At 46.0% G+C, this 21,699-nt stretch overlaps 1 protein-coding gene across 1 annotated transcript in view; it reads left to right on the top strand.

Annotated features, from left to right (window-relative positions):
• Positions 1 to 21,699, top strand: part of Fer1l6 (fer-1 like family member 6) — a 136,820-nt gene that overhangs the window by 98,900 nt on the left and 16,221 nt on the right. The window contains exons 25-36 of the mRNA XM_050145363.1: positions 2,189 to 2,299; positions 2,545 to 2,706; positions 4,122 to 4,302; positions 6,100 to 6,314; positions 7,359 to 7,484; positions 9,455 to 9,491; positions 10,569 to 10,693; positions 12,431 to 12,562; positions 13,477 to 13,602; positions 15,151 to 15,278; positions 19,254 to 19,424; positions 20,530 to 20,690. Of these exons, the coding sequence (XP_050001320.1) occupies positions 2,189 to 2,299; positions 2,545 to 2,706; positions 4,122 to 4,302; positions 6,100 to 6,314; positions 7,359 to 7,484; positions 9,455 to 9,491; positions 10,569 to 10,693; positions 12,431 to 12,562; positions 13,477 to 13,602; positions 15,151 to 15,278; positions 19,254 to 19,424; positions 20,530 to 20,690 (1,675 nt within the window). The remainder of the gene's footprint in view (positions 1 to 2,188; positions 2,300 to 2,544; positions 2,707 to 4,121; positions 4,303 to 6,099; positions 6,315 to 7,358; positions 7,485 to 9,454; positions 9,492 to 10,568; positions 10,694 to 12,430; positions 12,563 to 13,476; positions 13,603 to 15,150; positions 15,279 to 19,253; positions 19,425 to 20,529; positions 20,691 to 21,699) is intronic.

Raw genomic sequence — 21,699 nt, 5'->3', positions numbered from 1 at the left:
CTTTTTAAAAAAAATACTTTATTTTTAGTTTATGTGTTTGAGTGTTTGTCTACATTCCACATACGTGCACCTGCTGCTTGCATGGTGCTTATGGAAGCCAGAAGAGGGCATTTGGCCCCCTGAAACTGGGGTTATACAGAGTTGTAAGTTCCCTTGTGGGTGGCAGGAACCCAAGTGGCAAGAGAAGCAAGTTCCTTTAACTGTTGAACCACCTCTGCAGCCCACACCCGAGGCCTTTACAAAAGCATATCCAATAATGTTCTTAGAGCCTGGGGAGAGTTAGAGTGGGGTGGAGAAAAGATGACTAATGCTCTCAGTTGGGTGGGAGGGGTAATTCCTAATACCCTGCAGCAGTAGGACAAACACGATCAGCAGAAATTGAGGGTTTGGAATATCCAACCCCTACACACAAAGGAAATGTGACAGGTACGCCAAGTGCCCCCATCTGATCATTCCACGTTATTTTAAAAAGCTATTATACTTTATACATTATAAGTATGCATAGTTATTACATATCAAATTAAAATAGAATACAAAGCATGTCCACAGGCAGCTCCCCGCCCACCACAGTCTCAGCTGTTTTTGTCCTATTCCTTATGTTCGGTGTAGGGCTACTGTTACGTAAGGATGCTTTCACACGCATACACAGTGTGCCCTCCCTTTCTCCCTGCTCCCCTCCCCGTGATCCTCTTTGTTCACCTAGACAGTCTCCCTTCGACTTTCAAGTCTTACATACACACAGGATTTTACATAACTATATAAACTCAAAGAAATACAAACGAGAGAAAGAAAGCACACAGTGTCTGTCTTTGTGCCTCTTTGTCTTGTGTGGCTCTGTGAAGTCTGAGGAGCAGCTGGCCTTCTGGGTGAGGCCATGCTGGCAGACAGCACCACTCACCTTGGCCCACCAGGCAGCTGGGTACTTGCCCTCCCAGTGCCAGCTTCCTTTTCTGGCTCAACCTGCAGCTTCATTATCTCCAGCCTATTTGGTATTTGTAGCGTCTGCTTGTCTTTTTCCGGGCTTTTGTGTAATTAGCTTAACCACATCTGCCGTGGCTAACTAGAACATGACTGCCACGGTGAAATGGGGGACGCTTGCGCATTGCCGGTTTTGATGAGCAATCGGGCACTTTCTGGCAGATGGAGCTAACGTCTCAGTCATCTAGTAAACACTTGTCAAGAAGCCACTGCATGTGTGGTACTGCTTGAGGGTTTGGAGAATGAGAGGAAGAAAGGACAGACGTCCTCTTGGCCAAGCTCTGTAGACTTTGCGGGCAGACAAGAGTTGCACAGAGGCGAATCGCAGAGCATGTGATCCTGGAGGCCTGAAGGGTTGGCCAGCTCAGTGCATGAGGATCAGCGAAGGAAAGTGACTCATACAGGGTTACTCCAGAAAGCCTGCTTTCTGCACTTGGTCACCTGATTCCCACACTTGCTGTGCCTATGGAGAAGACACAATGTAGTCAGTGGTCGTAGGGCAGGAAAATGGCCATAATAACTGGGACCCAGTCTGGAAAGGCTCCTTGACAGATATGGGCAGCGAGGTAGGTCCCGAAGAGATGGCAACATGGGCTATCTGTGGGAAATTCCTTGTCTTTAGGAGAATTCTGTAGGTTCTTTGTGGGATAGTTCTACAAAGATCGGTGATTGTCCTGTCATTTTATTGTGCCCAAGAGCAGAAAAGTGACCCATTTTCTCCTGAGTTCCACATTGAGGAGATTTTACTTTCTTCTTCACGGAAGACTTAGTAGTAAGTCTCTGTTCCATTAAATTTGATCTCATAGCTGTGCACTGTGGGCTGCCATGATCTCTTGAGTCTCTGAAGGCAGAGGGTAGTTAAGTGTCAGAAGCCCAAGATGTGATCACAGTCCCCTTCCCATCCACTGTTGCAATTCTGTGTGTCATTTTATCGAGCTGTGAACATCTATACACTTGTTGGGGGTGGGGATTGCCTCTCCATTGTCTACTGTGAGCGTAGTGGAAGTTATGTCTTGCCAACATCATGGCACACCCCGAGTGCTCACTAAATGTTTGCCAATCAGTGCTTTTATCATCAATGGTTGATTGAAGGTTAGGTGTGCTGCAGGGTCCTGATGAGACAAAGATGTCTTGCTGGGGAGGTGCTGCATAGCCTGGTTACCCTTCCTCACATCTCCAGCCTCTCACTAATGGCTGTTTTGTATGGCAGGTCCCTTCTTCTGGACTACAGGGTCTCCCTCCCATTGGCCCACCAGACATCACACAGATCTATCCTGTTCCCGCCAACATCCGTCCAGTGCTGAGTAAATACCGGGTCGAGGTATGGCTCAGGAAGTGGAGAGGCTTGACCCATAGGACACGGAGGAGGGGTGTCCCACCTGCATAGTTGGGGAGGTGTGGCAGGATGGGCAGATGACCCAGGGAAGACCTCACTAGCCGAACTAGACAAGATGGGGTCTACCATGAGCTGCAGCTGGAAGACCACACTGTCCCTCCCAGGAGTCACACCCTGGCTTCTCCACTGGTCATATACCAGGCTTCTCTTTGGCTTTGCCCACCCCCCAGGTCCTCTTCTGGGGTGTCCGAGAAATGAAGAAGGTGCAGCTTCTCTCGGTGGACCGGCCACAGGTTCTCATTGAATGTGGGGGACGAGGCGTGAAGTCTTGCGTGATCCAGAGTTACAAGAACAACCCCAATTTCAGCGTGCAGGCAGAGGCCTTTGACGTGGTACGGGCTTTTCCTTCCTCAGCGGCTCAGTGGCTCAGCGGCTCAGCCCCCTTTCCACAGCTGGGCTCCTCTGCTTCACCAACTTAGCCTGGGGAGATGCTTCAAGATTTCAGGTGTACGCTATTTGTGTGAGCAGCCTAATCGTGGAAAGCCAGGCTTTCAGAATGAGAAACAGTGGATACCTGTTGTGCAAATGTTCAGGTCTAGAGCGTACAATAAATCAAAGGAAGTTAGAAGATTTTGCCTGGACAGGGATCTCTGGAGCACAACCCCCAGCTCCTCTAGACCAGCCTTACCTGCGGCACGTTCTCAGCTCGGCACCATGACATAGGCCTACCATCCTAGTTACTCAGGAAAACTGAGGCAGGAGGCACACAAGTTCAAGGCCCAGACAGGCTACAAGGAGAGTTCCATACTGGCCTGGGCAACTTAGTGAGGCCTTGTCTTAAAAATGGAAAGTAAGGAGAGGGTCGGAGATGTCGTTCAATGGCAGGGTGCTGGCCTAGCCTCTGTGTTGCTCTGGGTTCAATTCCCTATACCCACCCACTCCCATTCATGCATGCTCCCAAATGAGAAAGAAATACCCAGCATCAGGTCTAGCCCAGTCTACCAAATAAAGAGGTGTTTAGAGCAGGGCACAGACACCCCTGGATTAACAAACCCTCCAGTTGCTTCTGAGAACTGCTGGCTACAAAATGCTCTACAGAAATTTACTTTGATGGCCACATTTAACTAAGGTCCCCTGTGTTCAGAATGTCAGCGGCTGTCGTGTGTAAGTTATGTCTCTTGACACCTGTGCTCTTATTTATTTCAATATTTCAGCACACATGAGGTTTTTTTTTTTTTGCTCTGGTTTGGAACTAATTATGAAAAGTTTTCTTTGTCCAGCCGACTCAGTTCCACAGACACGTGTTCCAGGTGATCAAAGGGGACACTAAAGTGTGTGTGGTATCTGAAACCCTCCATGGCGGATGTCATGGATTCTCTCAGGGCACTAGGGGGAAGACAAGTGTGTAGAGCATTGTCCGCTTAGCCTCACGCCTCATGGCTTGATCTTCATTTGTTTCATATATCAGGATTGGTTAAACAGTAATAGCGAATAGGAGGATTGACAATACTGCCGTGGAATACAAGAGTGGGAGACAGATGTTTCACAACTGACATCTTTTAGGGATTGGTACCTGGAATGAATTGTTATTAGAACATATCTATCCTAGTTTTGGCGCTTATTCCTGACTTGGGAAGACAGTCCCCCAGAGTGTGGGCAAACTGGCGAGCTGGTCTGAGGACTAGAACGTCAAGGCAAGGAGAAGACAGGCAGACATCCAGCTGTGCCCGCCTCTAGAGGAGCCTGCGGGGGCCCGAGCAGGCAGAGCCACCCAGGTAGCGGCGTCTTCCCTCCACCTCTTCTGCAGGAACTGCCTGAGAATGAGCTCCTGCACCCACCGCTGAGCATCTGTGTGGTGGACTGGAGAGCCTTCGGGAGAAGCACTCTTGTGGGCACCTACACTATCAACTGCTTGAAGCAGTTTCTGTGTAAATCCAGAGAGCCCCTTGCCCTGACCTCACAGACGGATGGAGCCTGGGCCAGGCCAGGTAGGAAGAGCATCATCCTAGATGCCAGAGTGAAAACGACTGTAGAGATCGGGTATCTGTGGGCATGGACAGTGGTATCTGCCTGAAAGAACACTCAAGTGACTGGCTGGACCTTTCTGGTGAATTTACACCTTTATTCTCTCGTGTTGGGATCAAATCTCCCACTGAGACACACTTGAATATTCCTTAGACTCCTCTCCCCAGCCCCCGTTCTCTGCCAGTTTTCTTGGCTTTATGCTTGGTATTATTTTAATTTGTTCCGCTTTTGGTTCTCAGGAGTTCAGAGTTAATTACACCTCCCAATTCCATGCTGCAGCATCGTCATTGAGCTATTCAGGTCTTCTCTGTCATGTCCGCTCTCCTCCAATGCCTGCCTGCCACACCTCTCCCCAGGGCAGAGCTCTCATCAATAGATTTCATGAGCGTTTGTGTTAGTGTGTGTGTGTGTGTGGTGTGCAAGCATACACATGCAAGTGTAAGACCCATGGAGGTCAGAAGAAGACCCCAGATGCCCTGGAGCTAGAGTCACAGGTGGCCGTGAGCCACTTGATGTGGGTGCTAGGAACCTAACTCAGGCCCTCTGCAAAAGTGGTACGCACTTTGAACTACTGAGAAATCTTTTTCAGACCCTCTTGTAAACTTGTGCACATTTGATCTACACACATGATATGGTGTTGTAACATTTTTTTTGGTTCTTTTCACTTGGTGCTACCTTCTAATATCTCTCCACATTGCCAGGGGCTCGTTAGCTGTTTATGACAACCCATTGCTTCTGCTGTATTTCCCTTTTCCCCTTCCTGTTGAGTTGCACTGGACTCCTAGGTTCTTCACAAGTCTCTGCTTTCACCAACCATCCTGTAATGAAGGTACCTGTGTGTGTTTCCTAAGGGAAGATGCTGTGTGGGAATTTCTCCAGCCTTTTTATCCAGGAGTGAGACTAGGGGTCTCAGGGAACGTGCACATGTGATTGCACTGAATACAGACAGAGGGCGCTCTGGAGCACTGTGCTGATTTACACCACCCTACATCTTTCCTATTACTCCGTTGGAGCCCCCCTTTGCCGCTTCTTACACCATGCTCTCTCCCCACCTCCTTCTCTTCACCTCCTACTATCCAATTTTGGAGGGTTGAATTTGCTTTTATTGGGGGGGTTATCTATTCTGGGGGTGTCCCCTTCAGCATGGGTGTCTGTGTCTAGCACAGCATAGATACCTATGGGAGTTTGTTGGATTAACTCTGCTGGTGAAAGCCATACTCAGAGGAACGAGAACCTCTGAAGGCCTTGACAACCGCAGAAAACACCCATCAGTGATGAGTTGTGCAACACGAAATGCAAAGGACATTTGGCAAGTGTGGAAAAGTGTTATGTCTTGTAATGACGTCAGCCGCCCAGTCAGGATCTCATGGAACCCCAGGGTTTGACCCTGCTTTCCACTAAGTGCATTGCCCCATGTACTGCCTACGCTTGGGGGCTCACTGACTTCTGAAACCTCAGTCCCTGCAGATCTGCACACTGGGAGAGACAATCAATGCAGAGAACCTGTGCCCTAAACCTTGGCTTTTATGATCCTAGTGTCCACATTTTCTCTAAGGGATGAAGAATTATTACTGCCATTTGTTGATTGCCTAATCGCACAACAGATGCCATAAATGATGGTCTCAATTTATCCCGCAGGAAAATAGTTACTGTTGTCCCAGAAATAAGGAAAAACAAGGCTTAGAAATGTCAAGAGCTTGCCTTTGGAAGCCAGCTGTGTCCCATAGCTGAATGAACTCTCTCTCATTCATCCTTTTCAGATTCACTAGCAGCAATCGAGTCTTCCGGACTCAGCTCCTCCCAGGATCCCCCAACAGATCACATCTATGTGGATGTTGAGCCACCACCTACAGTGGTACCTGACTCTGCCCAGGCTAAGACAACCACCCTAGTCGACATCCCTGACTCCTCTCCGATGCTGGAGCCCGAGCACAAACCTGTATCCCAGGAACCACCGAAAGATGAAAAAGTCAAGGTCGGTCAGTGTAATCTGCTTCCTGTTTGCCAGGCTCAGTGGAATTTGCACTGGGAAAAATCTAGACCACCAGTAGTTACGTGACCTTGAGCCAGAAACTTCACATCCCTGGCTACTAATTTCCTCATTCACAATGAAGATAGTGATGTCTACCTCAAAGTACTGCTGGAGGATTGGAAAGTTACTGTGTATGAAATTAAAGTGCTAGTCAGATGTGACAGTAATCGTTAATAGGACAGAACCCCTTCTAAATGCATTAGCTTGGAAAGGCAAGGGTTTCTTCATCCAGCAATACTTGCACAAACATCTAGAGCCTCCTTTGTACAAGGTCAGACATGGCCAAGATGTGTTCTTTGAATTCTAAAGAGGAGAAAGACTCTCCATCCTCAGTTAAGTGGGCTTCTGGGAGGTGTCTACTGCTATAGCAGCTGGGACACGCCCAATCGTTGACACCAGTCATCTTCAAAGGCTCCTTTCTGAGATATGTATTGATAGTCATTGCATATAACTAAATCTCTTCTACTGCCCGCCTCTTATGCGTCAGCTGTCACTTCCCTGCACTTCTTAAACGAGAAATGAAGCTAACTGTGGAGTTCCTCCTTCATGTCACTAGAACTTTCATCTCATCTTCAGTTGAGAAAACCGAGAGTCACCTATTTCATAGTAACTGCCTACTGCTTGTTGACCCAAGGCTGTCTGCCGCCGACACCCCTTCTGTGATATGACATTGTGTCACGTGGTCTAGCACCCTATCTCCTCCACTTCACTTGGAGCTTTCTGGGTTTGGGTTGAAGTCACACTGTATCCCTAAAGTCAAACACAGTACACAGCATCTTTGTAACTGCTGGCTGAACTAATTCAAGGATGGTTGAAGATATGGTTAAATGTTCAGTTATTGAAGCAACAAGAACTGCTACCACAAAACCAACAGATACCTCTGTTCACCTCTCACTGGGCATCTACATTCAATCTTCTTCTGATAACCAGTTGGCTTCTACATGTAACGAACCAGGCCCAACTTGTAACCTGCCTCTCGTCCCTTAGCAAGATCCCAGGAAGCCTTCCCGGAGATCCACCAAAAGGAGAAAAAGGACCATAGCAGATGAATCAGCTGAGAATGTCATCGATTGGTGGTCTAAGTATGATGCCTCCCTAAAGAAAGCACAGAAGGTAAGGCCTCCCTTGCCTGGGACAGTCGGGGGACTCCTCCCTCAAGGCCATGCATCTCTCTTTAGATTTCAGTATGAAGAGCCTGAGGGCTTAAACATGATCCTGTCTGGTGTTCCACTGTGGTCTGGTCAACTTATCGGAGGCTAAATTCTTAGAGAAACATGGTCCTTCCTCTCTTAACCGCTAACAATTGCCCTCAATTAGGGGCAGAACTTCAGGTCCCAATCCTCTCTGTGTTGGAAAGGCTCTGATGTGGACTTGCACAGGCCTTCTGCTTGCTGTCTCAGGAGATGCCATGTGCAGATGCCCTGTCGTGTCCAGAATATGTACTTTTCTCATGGTAGATGACAAGTCATCCACCACCTCTGGTTATTGCACGCTTTCGCCCCTCTTTTCCACAATGACCCCTGAGTCTTTGAAGGAGGGGTGCAGTATAAGTGGTCCCTGGAGAGCCGAGCATCCAAGGATGTGTGGGCATCCCGCAGTGACCTTGATGGGAAAGGGACACAAAGCTGGGAGGGAAGAGAAAGAAGGATAGATCTGGATGGAGCTGGGTGAGGGCTGAGTCAAAACTCAACCTTTGATAGGGGAACACAGCAAGTAGGCACAGGAGGTGCTCTTAGTGGCTGCAGCTGAGGATGTATCCTGTCAGGACCCCAAGGACAGGCCAGTACAGATGCCTGAATACTAACAATAGCTCTGGCCTCTACTGAAACTTTAACCTCTTGAGAACCCCGGAGATGGATTTGGGGGTTGAGGGGGTCATTGGGTCTCTCTGTCTGTCTTCTCAGTGTGATCACATTGAATAAATCTGGTTTTCACTTAACAAAAAAAAAAAAAAAAAAAAGAAAAAGAAATTGTCAAAGAACTAATTTTAAAAAGGTTAACTTTTTAAAATGTGCTTCTATTAAATGCAGTAGGGAAAAGCGTAGAAGACCAAGGCTCCTGGACACAAGATCCCCACCCCCTGACTAGAGCTGGTGTGGTACAGAAGCTCTGTTGAACCATTGAAGGATATTCAGTACAGTCCATATCTGTAGGCTCTAATCCCTGAGAAACTTAGGGAGGTCTGCACGGGAAAGAGGATCTCAACAGGGAGCGGCAGGAGGAGTGGGGGACACCCAGGCCACAGAGCAGCAGGACATTTGTAGGGGGACAGACCCAAGTAAAGGAAGATCTTGGCCCAGCAAATAGCAATAATTGGTGGGTTGCCAGAGGAGCCCCAGAGCCCCATGGACATGGACTAAGACAAGGATCAAGTCCTAACACTAGAGAGCCGTGAGGAATGGGCCTGGAAATTCAGGCTACAGCTAGGGGACCAATTTGATAAAGATTTATCAACACCAGGTTAAAAAGAAAGTAAGAATTGGTCACATGCTCTCATAGCTGAGGCTGTTGGGACTCTGTAAGTTAGAGAGACCGCATTTTCACCCAGGACTGCTGAAAAACAACTGCGTACAGTGAATTAGCAAATCAAACACTAACCCTTGCCTCCATCCCCCTTCCTTTTGCTGGATGGATGCTTCTACTTCCTATGAACAGTTAACCCTTCGTTGTCTCTCTACAACCCTCCTCAACCCCTGGTACCCACCCAAGGGCTCACTACAGCAGCAGGAGGAACTCCTAGGGCAGGCTGTGGGGTGCTCCAGGGAAGTGCAAGATAGATTTGTCCTCCCTATAGCTGAGGAGAGCCTGTCACAGAGAACAATGGTCTCCACCTGGGTGACACTGTTGTTGGGTGTACAGAAACGTATTTTCTAGAGTTAGGCCATCCCAACTGCTAGAATCCAAGTCGTCACAGTGACGCTGCATTCTGGAGACTTCTTGGTGACTAATATTCTTAAAATGGCAGTCCTGCGGACACAGACAGCTGGGAAATCAAATTAGGGTTGATAGCACTCAGGGTTTGTAACTTAGAGCAGTGTCCATACTCTTATTTCTTTTTCTTTCTTTCTTTTTTTTTTTTTAAGGAAAAGGAGCACAATCTCAAGGAGAAAGGGGCCACAGGTGAGTAGCTATTTGGGGGTGCTTGGGTGTAGAATGGGGCCAGTAGAAAGTGGAGTCATGGGAGTCATGGGAAACATGTTGTGGCTCAACTTCTTTGTCCTCATAAAGATGGCAACGCATGCCGAAGGTCTTCCAGAACCTGCCTGGCAAGCTTTGGGTTCAGTCTCCCCAGTACCAGAAAAGAAAATCTTGTCAGTATTGGAGCTGAGCTGGCCTGTAATTCAGTTTAATTTCTGGAATGACTGGCTCGTGTCCTGTGCAGAGCTTTCATGCAGAAGTAGCAGGATAAAAATAGGATCAAGCTAGACGCACAGGCCCACACTAAGATAAGCGTGAATAGTGCTGAGTGCACAGATCTGGATTCAGGATCCAGGCTCACTTCACGAGGACAACAAAGGCAGCTTGAGAAATGACCAAGAGTTCAGTTCAAGTCACAGCCTAACTACCGCAGTAACACACCAAGCAGCCAAGAATGGTTCAGATGGCATGGACGGTCACATATGCATGTGTGCATGGTGCATGTATACACACACACACACACACACACATGCACACACACATGCACACACACCCCTGGGAGCCTAACTAACATGCTGCGTTTCACATTCCTCCTATGACCAGACATCTCCAATAGCATTTTCACTGTACACATGAGACAGGGCTACAAAGAGGTTGAGTTACTCATCTAGGGCTACAAAGCTGGAAAGAGCAGAACTCAACATCCCTCTCTAGTCACCTTTTCTTTACGTAATGCAGTTAAAATTTACTAAATAACATTACTAGCATGACCTTGTATAAGACTCTCAACACATTTTAGCCTCACATTGCACTAGGTGACTCTCAAGACCCCGAGGACATTTGAGAAGAAAGAAAACAAAAACAAAAAGCTTTAGGATTATCCAAATTCAGGGTCTTTTTTTCTGCTAGCTGGGGGAAAGAGAAAGTAACATACCTTCAGACCTGCCTGGCCCTAGGGCAGCCACAAACACCGTATTTACAGATGATACAAACTGCAGGGCTGTATGTAGTAACCCCGCAGTTAACAATCCTATAATAATTTCTGCCAAATATCCACAGAGGCCAAGCCAGGCAAGGTGGTGTTGGATATAGATGACGTCCCCAAAAAGAAGAAAGACAAAGTGCTCAAGAAGAAGCTGAAAGATGATGGAAATGATGGGATCCCAAATCTGGCTGTCTTGAAGGTCTGTGGGCCCCAGGGTCTCCACGGGTAGGGTGCAGGGCTCAGCACCAGGCTTCTCTTGGTGCTTTGGTCAACTGTAGTGACTCTTTTCTAGGAACTCACTCACACTGTCTTCATTATAGTCACCGATGTGGGGAAATAAAATCTCACGTGCATGCAAGCCAAGACAAGGAAGCTTGTTCGTTTGTTTTCTCCACAGCCCTATAGTCAGAAAGGGTATAATGGGCATTGCTTAGCCTCCGCCCGGGAGGTCATTTACAGTGTACAAGTTCCCTTCGGCTCCTCTTGCAGCACTGTTTTGTGTGCACTCAAAATAGCAGGAGCTTTCACCAAAGCCAGTTCCATCAGACCAATCTTCCTATTAGTTAGAGGGTATTAGCTAGAGGCATACGGACGGATGCGAAAATTTGAAGTACAGCAATTACTTACATAGATGATCAAGTTGGGTAAGTCATTTTGAGAGGAAATTTGAGTATTTTAATTATATTTCTAAACCTCAAATTGAATTCTACTTTGCATTTCTAAAGTCTATATATTATTTTCCACTTGGAAAAATTTTATGTCTGCATGCATTATAATAAAAATAAACATTCTGTCATGTTAAATGTGTTAAGAATTAATAAATATTAATGATTTCAACTTCCCCAAAGTACTACAGTCTATATTTAATTGCCAATAACATTAATTAAGCATAAAAGGGGTTATTGTGTTTATACCTATGCATTTAAAAATGTTTTATGGGCTGGAAATTTGGCTCTGTGGCTAAGAGCACTTGATACTCTTTGCAGAGGATCTGGGTTTAGTTCCCAAAACCTACTTGGAAGCTCACAAGCATCTGTAATTCTAGTTCTAGGGTGTTCTGACATCCTCTTCTGGTCTCTATAGGTACTAGGTATACACATACGACAATACATATGTGAAGGCAAAGCATTCATACACATAAAAATAAATAACTATTCAAAATGTTTTCAGTTGGCTATGCTTCTTGAAATTAAAATTTTTATGCAAAGGGCTTTATAAAATGCATAGTAGTTAACTTTAGGAGTGTTTAGCCAAATGTTTTCCTTGCTAAGAATAAATCAACACTAATAAATCAATAGGTCATTCCTATTATATCCTGGTAAAGAGTTTGTCTATATTTTGTTTGTTTTCAAACCTTGAATGAGAATGAATTTAAAGGTGAGAGAGTAATTAACCTTCCATCTTCTTAGTATAATCTTCCTTCTCTCTAAAGATATACTTATCTTGTCCCTGGGGCATATTTCAAGGCCATTTTTTGAGAATTCTGCTCTTTCTCATTAAACCAACACTAACCCTTTTGTATTAGGTCTTTTGCATGACTCTGATCTAAATACCTGAGAGAACAACTTGGGGGAAGGGCTCGTTTTGGCTCATGGTTTCAGAGGGTTCAGTCCATGCGTGCTCAGCCTGTGTGCTTGGAGAGATCAGCATGGTGTCAGGGGCCTGTGGAAGATGCTAACAGGAAACCCAGAGAAATGAAATTATTCTGGTGAAGCTCAGAAGACCAGAATGCTGAAACGTAGTCAAGAAAGGCTGTCCTCATGAGTTTCAGATGGGAACAAGGACTCTGCTGGTGACTGAGCCAGAGGCCATTCCTGTCACATTCCAGTGAAGAGTTTGTCTGTGTTTCGTTTGTTTTCAAACTCTGAATGTGAATGGAAGGTGACGGAGTAACTAACCCTCCATCCTCTGAGTGTCATCTTCCTTCTCTCTACAGATATACGATGGTGATCTTGAGAGCGAGTATAACAATTTTGAAGACTGGGTGAAGACCTTTGAACTCTTCAGAGGCAAATCCACAGAAGATGATCACGGCCTAGATGGAGACCGAGTCATAGGAAAGTTCAAGGCAGGACCCCATTCTTTGTCTTTCTCCATAAATGTCAGCCATAACTCAGTTCTAACAAAGGCGCTGTGATATGGGACATGGAGGGGCAGGGGAAGCATCCTCAGTGCCCGCCCAGCACCTTCTTTGAAACCCCACAAGGACCAGCCGCAGTCTTTGGAGATATTTTTGATTTGTGGCCAGTGAGTTAAACTCACTCTACGGAATGTAAGAAGACGGTCACTACCTGCAAGGACCATGGTCCTTTGCCTTGCTCTCCCATCCATAACACATTACGTACGTGATCTATTCAGACTTGCCAGTTGAAAAACTAAGATAAATCAAACAATACAGACCCATTTTTTTTTGGCAGACTTGGAGATTCCGTTTACAAAGCAGTCCCTAATATCTAGTTCACCACTGCATGCTGGATCTTTAACAGGCTGCACCTTGTGTTGAAATGAGCGGAGTGGCTCGGTTTGCCAACCTGGATTTGAACCTGGTTTATTGTAGTAGCTAGTGGCATGTAGTAGCTTGTATCTTGAACAATATGCTTCACCTCCCAAAACTTCAGTTGCTGTATCTGGAAAGAGGGACACTGTACTCAGGGCAGAAGGAGGCAGTAGGGAAGCCTGGGCAGAGCATTTCACAGCTAAGAACACTCAGGTCCCCTCTGCCATACTCCTCATGCGATGGCCCAGTGATGGGCACATTCATTAACACACTGGCCCCATCCACTAGTGCACCACAAATAGGAGCTGAGGCACATCATTTGTATAATACCCAAGGACACCTCCCCTCCCTTGTGACAAAGGGTGGCACTAGCCCATGTCCTTCAGACACTTGGGATGTGCTCATTTTTCCACCACTGGGCTCACTATGGTTTTTCGTGGGTCATGTGACCGTTCTGTTTTCTGACCTATGTTCTGTGGTTCCAGGGCTCCTTCTGCATCTATAAAAGCCCCGAGGATTCTACCTCAGAGGACAGTGGGCAGCTGAGAATCCAGCAGGGAATTCCACCCAATCACCCCATTCAAGTGCTGATCCGGGTGTACATTGTCGCGGTGAGCCGTCCTCCTTTAGTCTAAGTGGGTGGATTAGCTTACCCATGCTGCTATAACAAAACAACACAAATGGACTTAAACAATAGAAAGGCATGGACTTTGTTAGTAATTTTGTGTGTGTGTGTGTGTTTATCACTTATTAACACACAATCACTAATCCACTGATTTTAAAATAATTTAATAAATACTAAAAAGGTGTTTAAACAGTAACTAAAAATGCATACAAAAAGAAATCAAAGTTCTTTACTGTGTTCCTCTCACTTCACAAGATAGCACAGACATTTTTCCAGATCAGTACAGGACTTCTTTCCTTTTGGTGGTCAGATGGTGTTTTCTTGAGTGGATAGATCACTTGTTTATGTAACAAATATTAAGAAGACCCTGTTCCGTGTCCTTGAGATAAAGCAATGAACAGGACAGAATTCTCATTCTCATGGAGACCACATCCTAGCTCCAAGTGGAAGCATAAAAGTAAACAAAGGAGCCGGGCTATGGTGGCGCACGCCTTTAATCCCAGCACTCGGGAGGCAGAGGCAGGCGGATCTCTGTGAGTTCGAGGCCAGCTTGGTCTGTAAGAGCTAGTTCCAGGACAGGCATCAAAGCTACACAAAGAAACTGGATTTCAAAATAAATAAATAAATAAATAAATAAATAAATAAATTAAATAAAAAATAAAAAAGTAAAATAATAAATTAAAAAATAAACAAAGGAATAGCAAAGCACACAGGTTGTATTAGAGTTCACTGCTGTAGAGAATTAAACGTCAGTGATTCAACAAGGAAAAACAGGGACGTGACTTATTTCGACTGTGCTTTGGCATGTGACCTGTTTACAAACTTTGGCTCTCAGTAATCTCTAGAGAACATTCTTAAATATGTAGCTTGATGTGCTTATCCTGTTCTGTCTGCAGGAGACAGTCTCAAACGCGGGGCTGTTTCTCAGCTCTCTTCACTTCCGTGTTTCTCGGTTTTGATGCCATGTCTTACTTAGTGCCCCCTACCATGGAAGCCACCGCATCCACTTTTGACAGCCTCAGGCCCAGCCAGCCTGGCACTAGGCTTCATGAACTGAAACACACCATCATTCAGGGAACCATGGTTATAGGCAAGACTCACAGGGTAATGACTTTGGGAACCCCTGGTGCTGGGCAGGGTCTTTAGGGCCATGGCTTCACAGGAAGATCCAGAAACAAAATAACTTGCCCACGATGACACAATTACTTAGAGCTAGAACACGGGCTCATGTCTTCTTGCCTCCCACTCCACTGTGTTCCTCACTGCTATGAGCCAATGACTGGTTTCTTCTGGGTAGATGGCAGCAGACAAAGATGATGCCAATATGTTTTTTTTTTTAAATCAGCAAGACTAGGATGTCAAGCAGGGCTTCTTCACTTAGGCTGCATTCTAAAAATCTAAGGAACTTCGAAAAGTTCCAAAGCACAGGACCCAGAAAACCAGAACATCTCAAGACAGAACCTGGCACCCAGTTGTGCCCACGTGCAGCCATGGTTGAGGCCACCGGTTTAGTCATTTTCTTTGTCCTCCCCAGGCATTTAATCTCAGCCCAGCAGATCCAGACGGCAAATCAGACCCCTATATCGTCCTCAGACTTGGCAAAACAGAAATCAAAGACCGGGACAACTACATCCCCAAACAACTGAATCCAGTGTTTGGAAGGTCAGTGGCCATCCCAGTTGCGTTGTATTGTCCTTTCTGCATTGGCTGCTGCTGTCTTCCTGAAGGGTGGGCAGAAATGGGGTGCACGTGGAGGGGTGTCTTAGGTAAAATAGCAGCTGAAGATTGAATCAAGAGCTTGTGCTCTTGATAACAGCCACCAAAAAGCCACAAAATGTAGGAAGTTTTCCTATTTGGGATTTGGTATGTACTTATCTTTAGGCAAGTAGTTTTATGTCTATTTCCTAGGTCTTAAGAGTACCTTGAAAGGTCACAGATGCCACCTCTTAGTTCTGTATCGAGAGCTTTCTTCCTACAATCAAGACATCTAAAATACAAAGAGGTTAAGAAGTGTATTCAAAACTGAAACCCAAGAGGGGCATATGAGTTCAGGCTTGAGAGAGCATGCTTATTTAAATGAGTAATAAGGATCATAATCATAAAAATTTCCAAAGCAAATTACTGTTAAAACACAGCTTGAAATAATGGATCAAATGCCCAGTAACTGCAGAATTCACATATTGAGCTACAAGCAGTTTTAATTCACAATGCCTAGTTTATGACATTATATAATTTTCACTGCAATGGTCTATGAAAGTCACAAAGTATAATGACTTCCACTGCTTCATCCTGCATTGAAACTTGATTTGGAAAGAATGAGCCTTAGCTGAAGAAAAAGAAAATAGCTAAAAATGCGAGCCTTATAGCCTTATAGAGCAAACCCAGGTCCTCCTACAAGGGCAACGAGTGCCCTTAATCACTGAGCAATCCTTCCAGCCATACCCAGTTGACCTTATAATGGTATATCATATGTGTCTCCTGTTTGAGTCTGGGCTCTGGCTACCACTGATCTTGGAACCTGGGTTTCACTGTCATGTACACTCTGGAACTTCATGAAGCTAACTTTGTCTCCTTGGAGCTTTCCTCTTTTATAAAGCAGCAGTGACACCCGACTCTAGACTCCTTTGGAAGAACCTGCGAAACATCCATAGCACAGTCAGTGTTCAACACACATTTGCCACCTTCCTCTCCTCCTTGGATACTGTAGCAATAGCTTAACTAAGTTTAAATTCTTCTTCTTGAGGAACGAAGAGCACGGGATGAATCTCCACTAGACATATTATAAATTCATATATCTATTTGTATTGGCTTTGGACCCCATGGCATTTGATTAACATCAGCTTCTTAGATTTTATTGCTGCTGAGGAAATGAGACAATAAACGACCTAGCCGGTCTGGATTAATGGGAACGATTAAAATGACGGTACCAGGGAAGTGTGCCCTTGTTTCTCTGATCGAGAGATGACCTTTACTGCGATCTGCCACTCACGTAATCACGGCTACATTTTTTGCCATTAGGGATTCCTAGATGTAAATTAGACTTGCTCCCTCAGCCTGATTTTATGGCTCTGGAAAGTCGGAGGTCTGTGTGACGGATGTGCCTCCCACCTGCACACAGCTTCACGGGGCTACTTTCACAGTCTCTCCAGACATAGATGGTTGGCGGGATTCATCTTTCATAGTTACTCTAGAACACACATTCCTGTCTCAGTCCTCCTGTGTCCCAAAAGGTGGTGTGTCTAACCCATGACTTAGGGACCCCCCTCCTGACAGGACCACCTGCTGGGGTGTTCATACGAGGATGTCACAGCCCCTTCTGCTAACACCCTGGCTCCTGGAGCTGCCTTCCTTTCCCCTTCGTTGTTGCCGGCATAGGTCTACTTGCTTGTGTGTTTGTTCACCACCACCTTCTCTCTACCAGGTCAGATCTGTCTGTGCCTGAACTCATGTAGGCCACTGCTACTCCCCAGCACTGCAGACAGTGAGCACCTGGCACACACTAAGTGCTGAATTATATGTATTTATTGTGAAAGAATAGATGAGCGAGGGAAAGAGGAGGTACCCACACAAAACTTCCTTCATTTCATGGGGAGCTCAGTTCGGACTGCATCCTTCTAACGCTGAGCGTGACCACGGTCTTTGGCAGCTCTTCCCAGCTCTCAAAGTTTCCCATAATCTTTGTCGCCTTGGAAACAATGGGCTCCCCAATTACTGAACTTGGGTGACTAAAATAGCCCACTGACTCTGATGGCTCGCTTCCCTCTGGAGGTCTTGGTCCTAGCTGACCCTCATCTGCCCACTTTCCTGGTTCCCCGAAGAACTTCTCTCTCTCTCTCTCTCTCTCTCTCTCTCTCTCTCTCTCTCTCTCTCTCTCTCACACACACACACACACACACACACACACACACACACACACCACTCCCAGTTATGGAGACTCCATCTTGTGTCAGGTTCTCTGCAGTCTGCAGGGATGCTGTCACTACCGAGGGAAAGATGAATGGAGGATTGTGACACTTGCACATCCTGTAGAAACATGGAAGGGCGGGGCTGAGTTCCAGGTCTAGCGACAGAACTGTCTGCTGTCTAGTTCCAGGTGAAGGGACGTCTCTCTGTGCCCATCTACCCTCACCCACAACTCTTTGCCTGTGACTCTACCTCATCTTCTGTCACTTTCTTGTGTGTCCCGCCCACTAGAAATTATTCCACTCCTAGGACCTGTCTGTCACAGAGAGGCTGTGTGACAAACACCAGAAGTTAGGGAGTGAATGAAGGGACAAAGGAACTGTGGGACATCTGTGCTTTGAACCTCTGAACCTCTGCACCTGTGCACACCTTCACTGCCTCAGCTTTTGCGCATGTGGTGATCTTTCCTCTAGCAATCACATCGAATGGCATTATCGCTGCCATATGATGTAAACCTAGGAGTTCCAGGAATCCAATCTTAGTATGGTGGTTTCACAAACCCTTTGGATGAGAGCTCCAGTTAAAATTCAGGCAAGGTTAAACTATGAGCACAGCTTGCTGAGAAGGCCCAGGGCCGTCACATCCTCTGTCATCATTGCCAGGGTCCGCCAAGCCCTTATTAAGCCCTTCCCAGTGGTTACCACGGTAATAGCAAAACTCAGGGATGGATGTTGGGTGCTTGCTTCCTGATGTACCTCCAGAATAGCCATGGATTTGAAGGCACTACCATGCTTAACAGATGAAGAACACCTGGATTTCATCCCGGAAGAGCACCTGTGCAGCCTGGACCTTTTAGAGCCGACTCCATCAGTTATAATCCCTGGCACTGTAAACCGCCTGTTTTTCTCACTGTGTGTGTGTGGGGGGGTGGTAATTGTCTCTTAGACGGTTTGCAGTCTCTGTTACACTAGACTCAGGATCCCATCACAAGTTTCAGGAAGGGCTGATTTATGATTCTTCGCTTAGGTTCTCTAGATTTTGATTTCCTTATCTACAAAGTAGAGGGATTGGCTATAGATTTCTCAAAGCAACAGCCATTAAATATGTAGTCTCTACAGGCCAAGCGCAAGCTCCAGTGTGGCAGAAATCAGAGGACGCTATTCTGTTCTCAAGGTCATTAGTCTTGCGGAGACAGCCTGGGATTCTTTGTTTCCATCAGCAGGGTTTTCTTTTTGAGAGCTCCTGCTGGTGTTCCTTGATAAAGAGGTGGCAGAAAGGAATGAAGATATTCTTAACTGGGTCTGAGCTGAAAACCAGGAAGTGAAATTTGTGTGTTGTATGATCAGCCTTGCATCTAACCACTACACTGTGTCATAAAGAAGTCCTGTTCCTTCTCATTTTCATTCAAGGACGGTGAAAGAGTTTAAGTAACATCCACAATATTTAATAGCCAGAAAGTTCATGTCCAAAATCAGATTGAAAATCAGGCCAAAGTCCTGAATAAACAACTCTCAGATACGGCTGGTGAAAAGGCAGATCATTGTCTATCGAAATTTGACAAAGGAAACGTAAGTACCTGTACCTGGATAATAAAGTACACAGATTCCTGTCAGTGCTGACTGAATTTCTGGTCCAGCCAGGGCATCCACCCTAAGAGTTAGCTAACTGAAAAGAAGCTGGTGGAGCTCCATACTGCCAAACACTGCTGACTCCCAGCCCTCTGCTTGGACTCAGGTCATTTGAAATTCAAGCCACTTTCCCCAATGAGTCCCTGCTCTCTGTCCTGATCTATGACCATGACATGATTGGGTCAGACGACCTCATCGGGGAGACCAAGATCGACTTGGAGAACCGTTTCTACAGCAAACACAGAGCCATCTGTGGTCTGCAGAGCCAGTATGAAATGTAAGCTCTTTCTCCTTGGAGACTCGGTGGGTGTCCCAGGGCCGCATTCTTGCGGGGATCTGGACCGTGCATGCATTTATCCACCTCTAGGAGGGCAGACATCAGCAGAGCTGGGTTGGGGAGACTGTTCCATGTGTTGGAGGGCCAATGTGATTGACTGGGGAAGCAGCTCCGATTTAAACGCCAGGGTGGGTTCTTCAAGAGTAAAGAGCCAGGCTGTGGATTGCACGTGTGTTCACTTGTGTCCGGTGGTCGGGATTCCCTGGTGTGTGTGTGGGGGGGGGGGGGGTGCTGGATGAAGAATGAAGGGTTAATACAATGCAAACCTCGGTGTCTGAGCATTCTATAAACAACAGCTGTATGTGCTTAGTGCCACTGTTTCCAGAGCTTTGCAGTTCCCCCAGAACTCGCTGGGGGAGTTTGTAACTGAATGAAGAGTGGAGCCAACATTCTTTAGAAAGATTAGCAATTCTACTTTAGTTTTAAATGTAGGCTACCAGCTTAATTTTTTTTAAAGTATGTTGAATCTGATTATAATTTTTAAACAAAAATCTTACAAATTACAGCTAGGAAAATATAGACATTCATTGTAGTTTCATTCTGTAATTCAAAACCTTCTGCCTGGGACAAGCAAGAGTCTTTAAGACGAGTTGTATGACGGAAGGGAGGGGACAGGAGGAGAGACAGTGAGGTAACAAGCTGGGCTCTGCTCTTACGTGGCACACAGTGGCTAAACTTGCCTGGAACCCACAGCAGCAGGAAGAGACTGGCCGGAGCGAATTTCACTTCGGTGTTGTTTTAAGAAGAGTTATCACTTTATTAAAAAATAAAACTCGACATTTCCTGCAAGCCGTCTTAGGTCAAAGCTGCTTACAGGCCCTGTCTGACATACAAGCTGTTCATATATATGAAAAGATGCTTGACTAGAAAGAGGAGAAAAGGGAACAAGGCCAAAAGCACACTAGCCCAGGTGTAGACATGGGTGAGCCGGTGTGAAGGAAAACACACAGTCACACTTGAGTTGAGCCTTCATTGGGGGGTCTCAGAGGATGATCCCCCGAAGGGCAACCAGCCTCACTTCATCTGTCCTTCCTCCACTTCTCAGAGAAGGGTACAATGCCTGGAGGGACACGTCTAAACCCACAGAGATCCTAACCAAGCTCTGCAAAGACAACAAGTTGGACGGGCCGCACTTTCGTCCTGGGAAGATACAGATCGGCAATCAGGTCTTTTCCGGGAAAACGGCATTCGCAGAGGAAGACTCTGGTAACTCCCGGCCGAGATCTGTTGATGGCAGCTGTTCTTTTTCTTTTTCTTTTGTTTTGTCACTACTGGTAGGATTTTTAATCCCCTCTGCAGCTGAATACTATTCCATGGTGCACACATACCACACTTCTTTAGCAGTTCACTAGTTAATGTATGGTTAGGTGATTTTGTTCCTTGGCTGTTCCAAATGACGCGGGGTACAGATACCATCTTTGTGTGCTGACTTCACTTCTTCGTGTATGTGCTCAGGAGTATAATTTCTGAATCAAACAATTCAAATTTTAGTCTTTGAAGGCATCTGCACACTGCCTTCTGGGGGCTGTCCTAGTTTTCCCACATTCCCATAAGCACTGAGCTCTGGTTCCCTCCTCTGCCTTCTCACAGTGCTTGTGGTCAGTGACCTTGTGGTCGGTGACCTTGTGGCTGGCAAGAACACAGCTGTTTTGTTTTTTGTTTTGTTTTGTTTAAAAAAAGAAAGAAAGAAAGAAAGAAAGAAAGAAAGAAAGAAAGAAAGAAAGAAAGAAAGAAAGAAAGAAAGAAAGAAAGGAGACTGGTTCTAGTAGTGTTTGAGGCTTGGGGACACCGGGTCATCTGATTACCAAAGAAATTTTGCTCCCAGAAGGAAAAAAACGGAAGACTAAGGAGGTTAATAACAAACACTCCCAATCACAAAGTTCTGCTAACTCTGCCGCATGCGAGCGTTAATTGTTAAGGACTTGCAAATGTGCAAAGCAAACAATTAACCTTCAGTGAATATTATACAGTGCAAAACACTGGGTACCAGCTACTACCCCACAAGTGCTGTACCCAACTGTCTTAGCATTGAAAGACGCATGTTTTTCCACGAGTATCATGGGACACACCCTCAAGATCTCAAAGAAGCTACCACAGATTTGGGATGAGGGGGGAAGGGCATTTTTAATGGCACAACACAATTCTGGTATAAAGTTTCCACACTTTTACTGCAGAGTCAAGCAAGCTAAGGTGGTAGAGGCTGCTTCGCACTATG

The sequence above is a fragment of the Alexandromys fortis genome, unplaced genomic scaffold, assembly GCF_014885135.2.
Source record: "Alexandromys fortis isolate MF-2015 unplaced genomic scaffold, M_Fortis_MF-2015_v1.1 scaffold_2_1_26212458, whole genome shotgun sequence".
NCBI lineage: Eukaryota > Metazoa > Chordata > Mammalia > Rodentia > Cricetidae > Alexandromys > Alexandromys fortis.
This window is presented reverse-complemented; position numbering and strand designations above follow the sequence as displayed.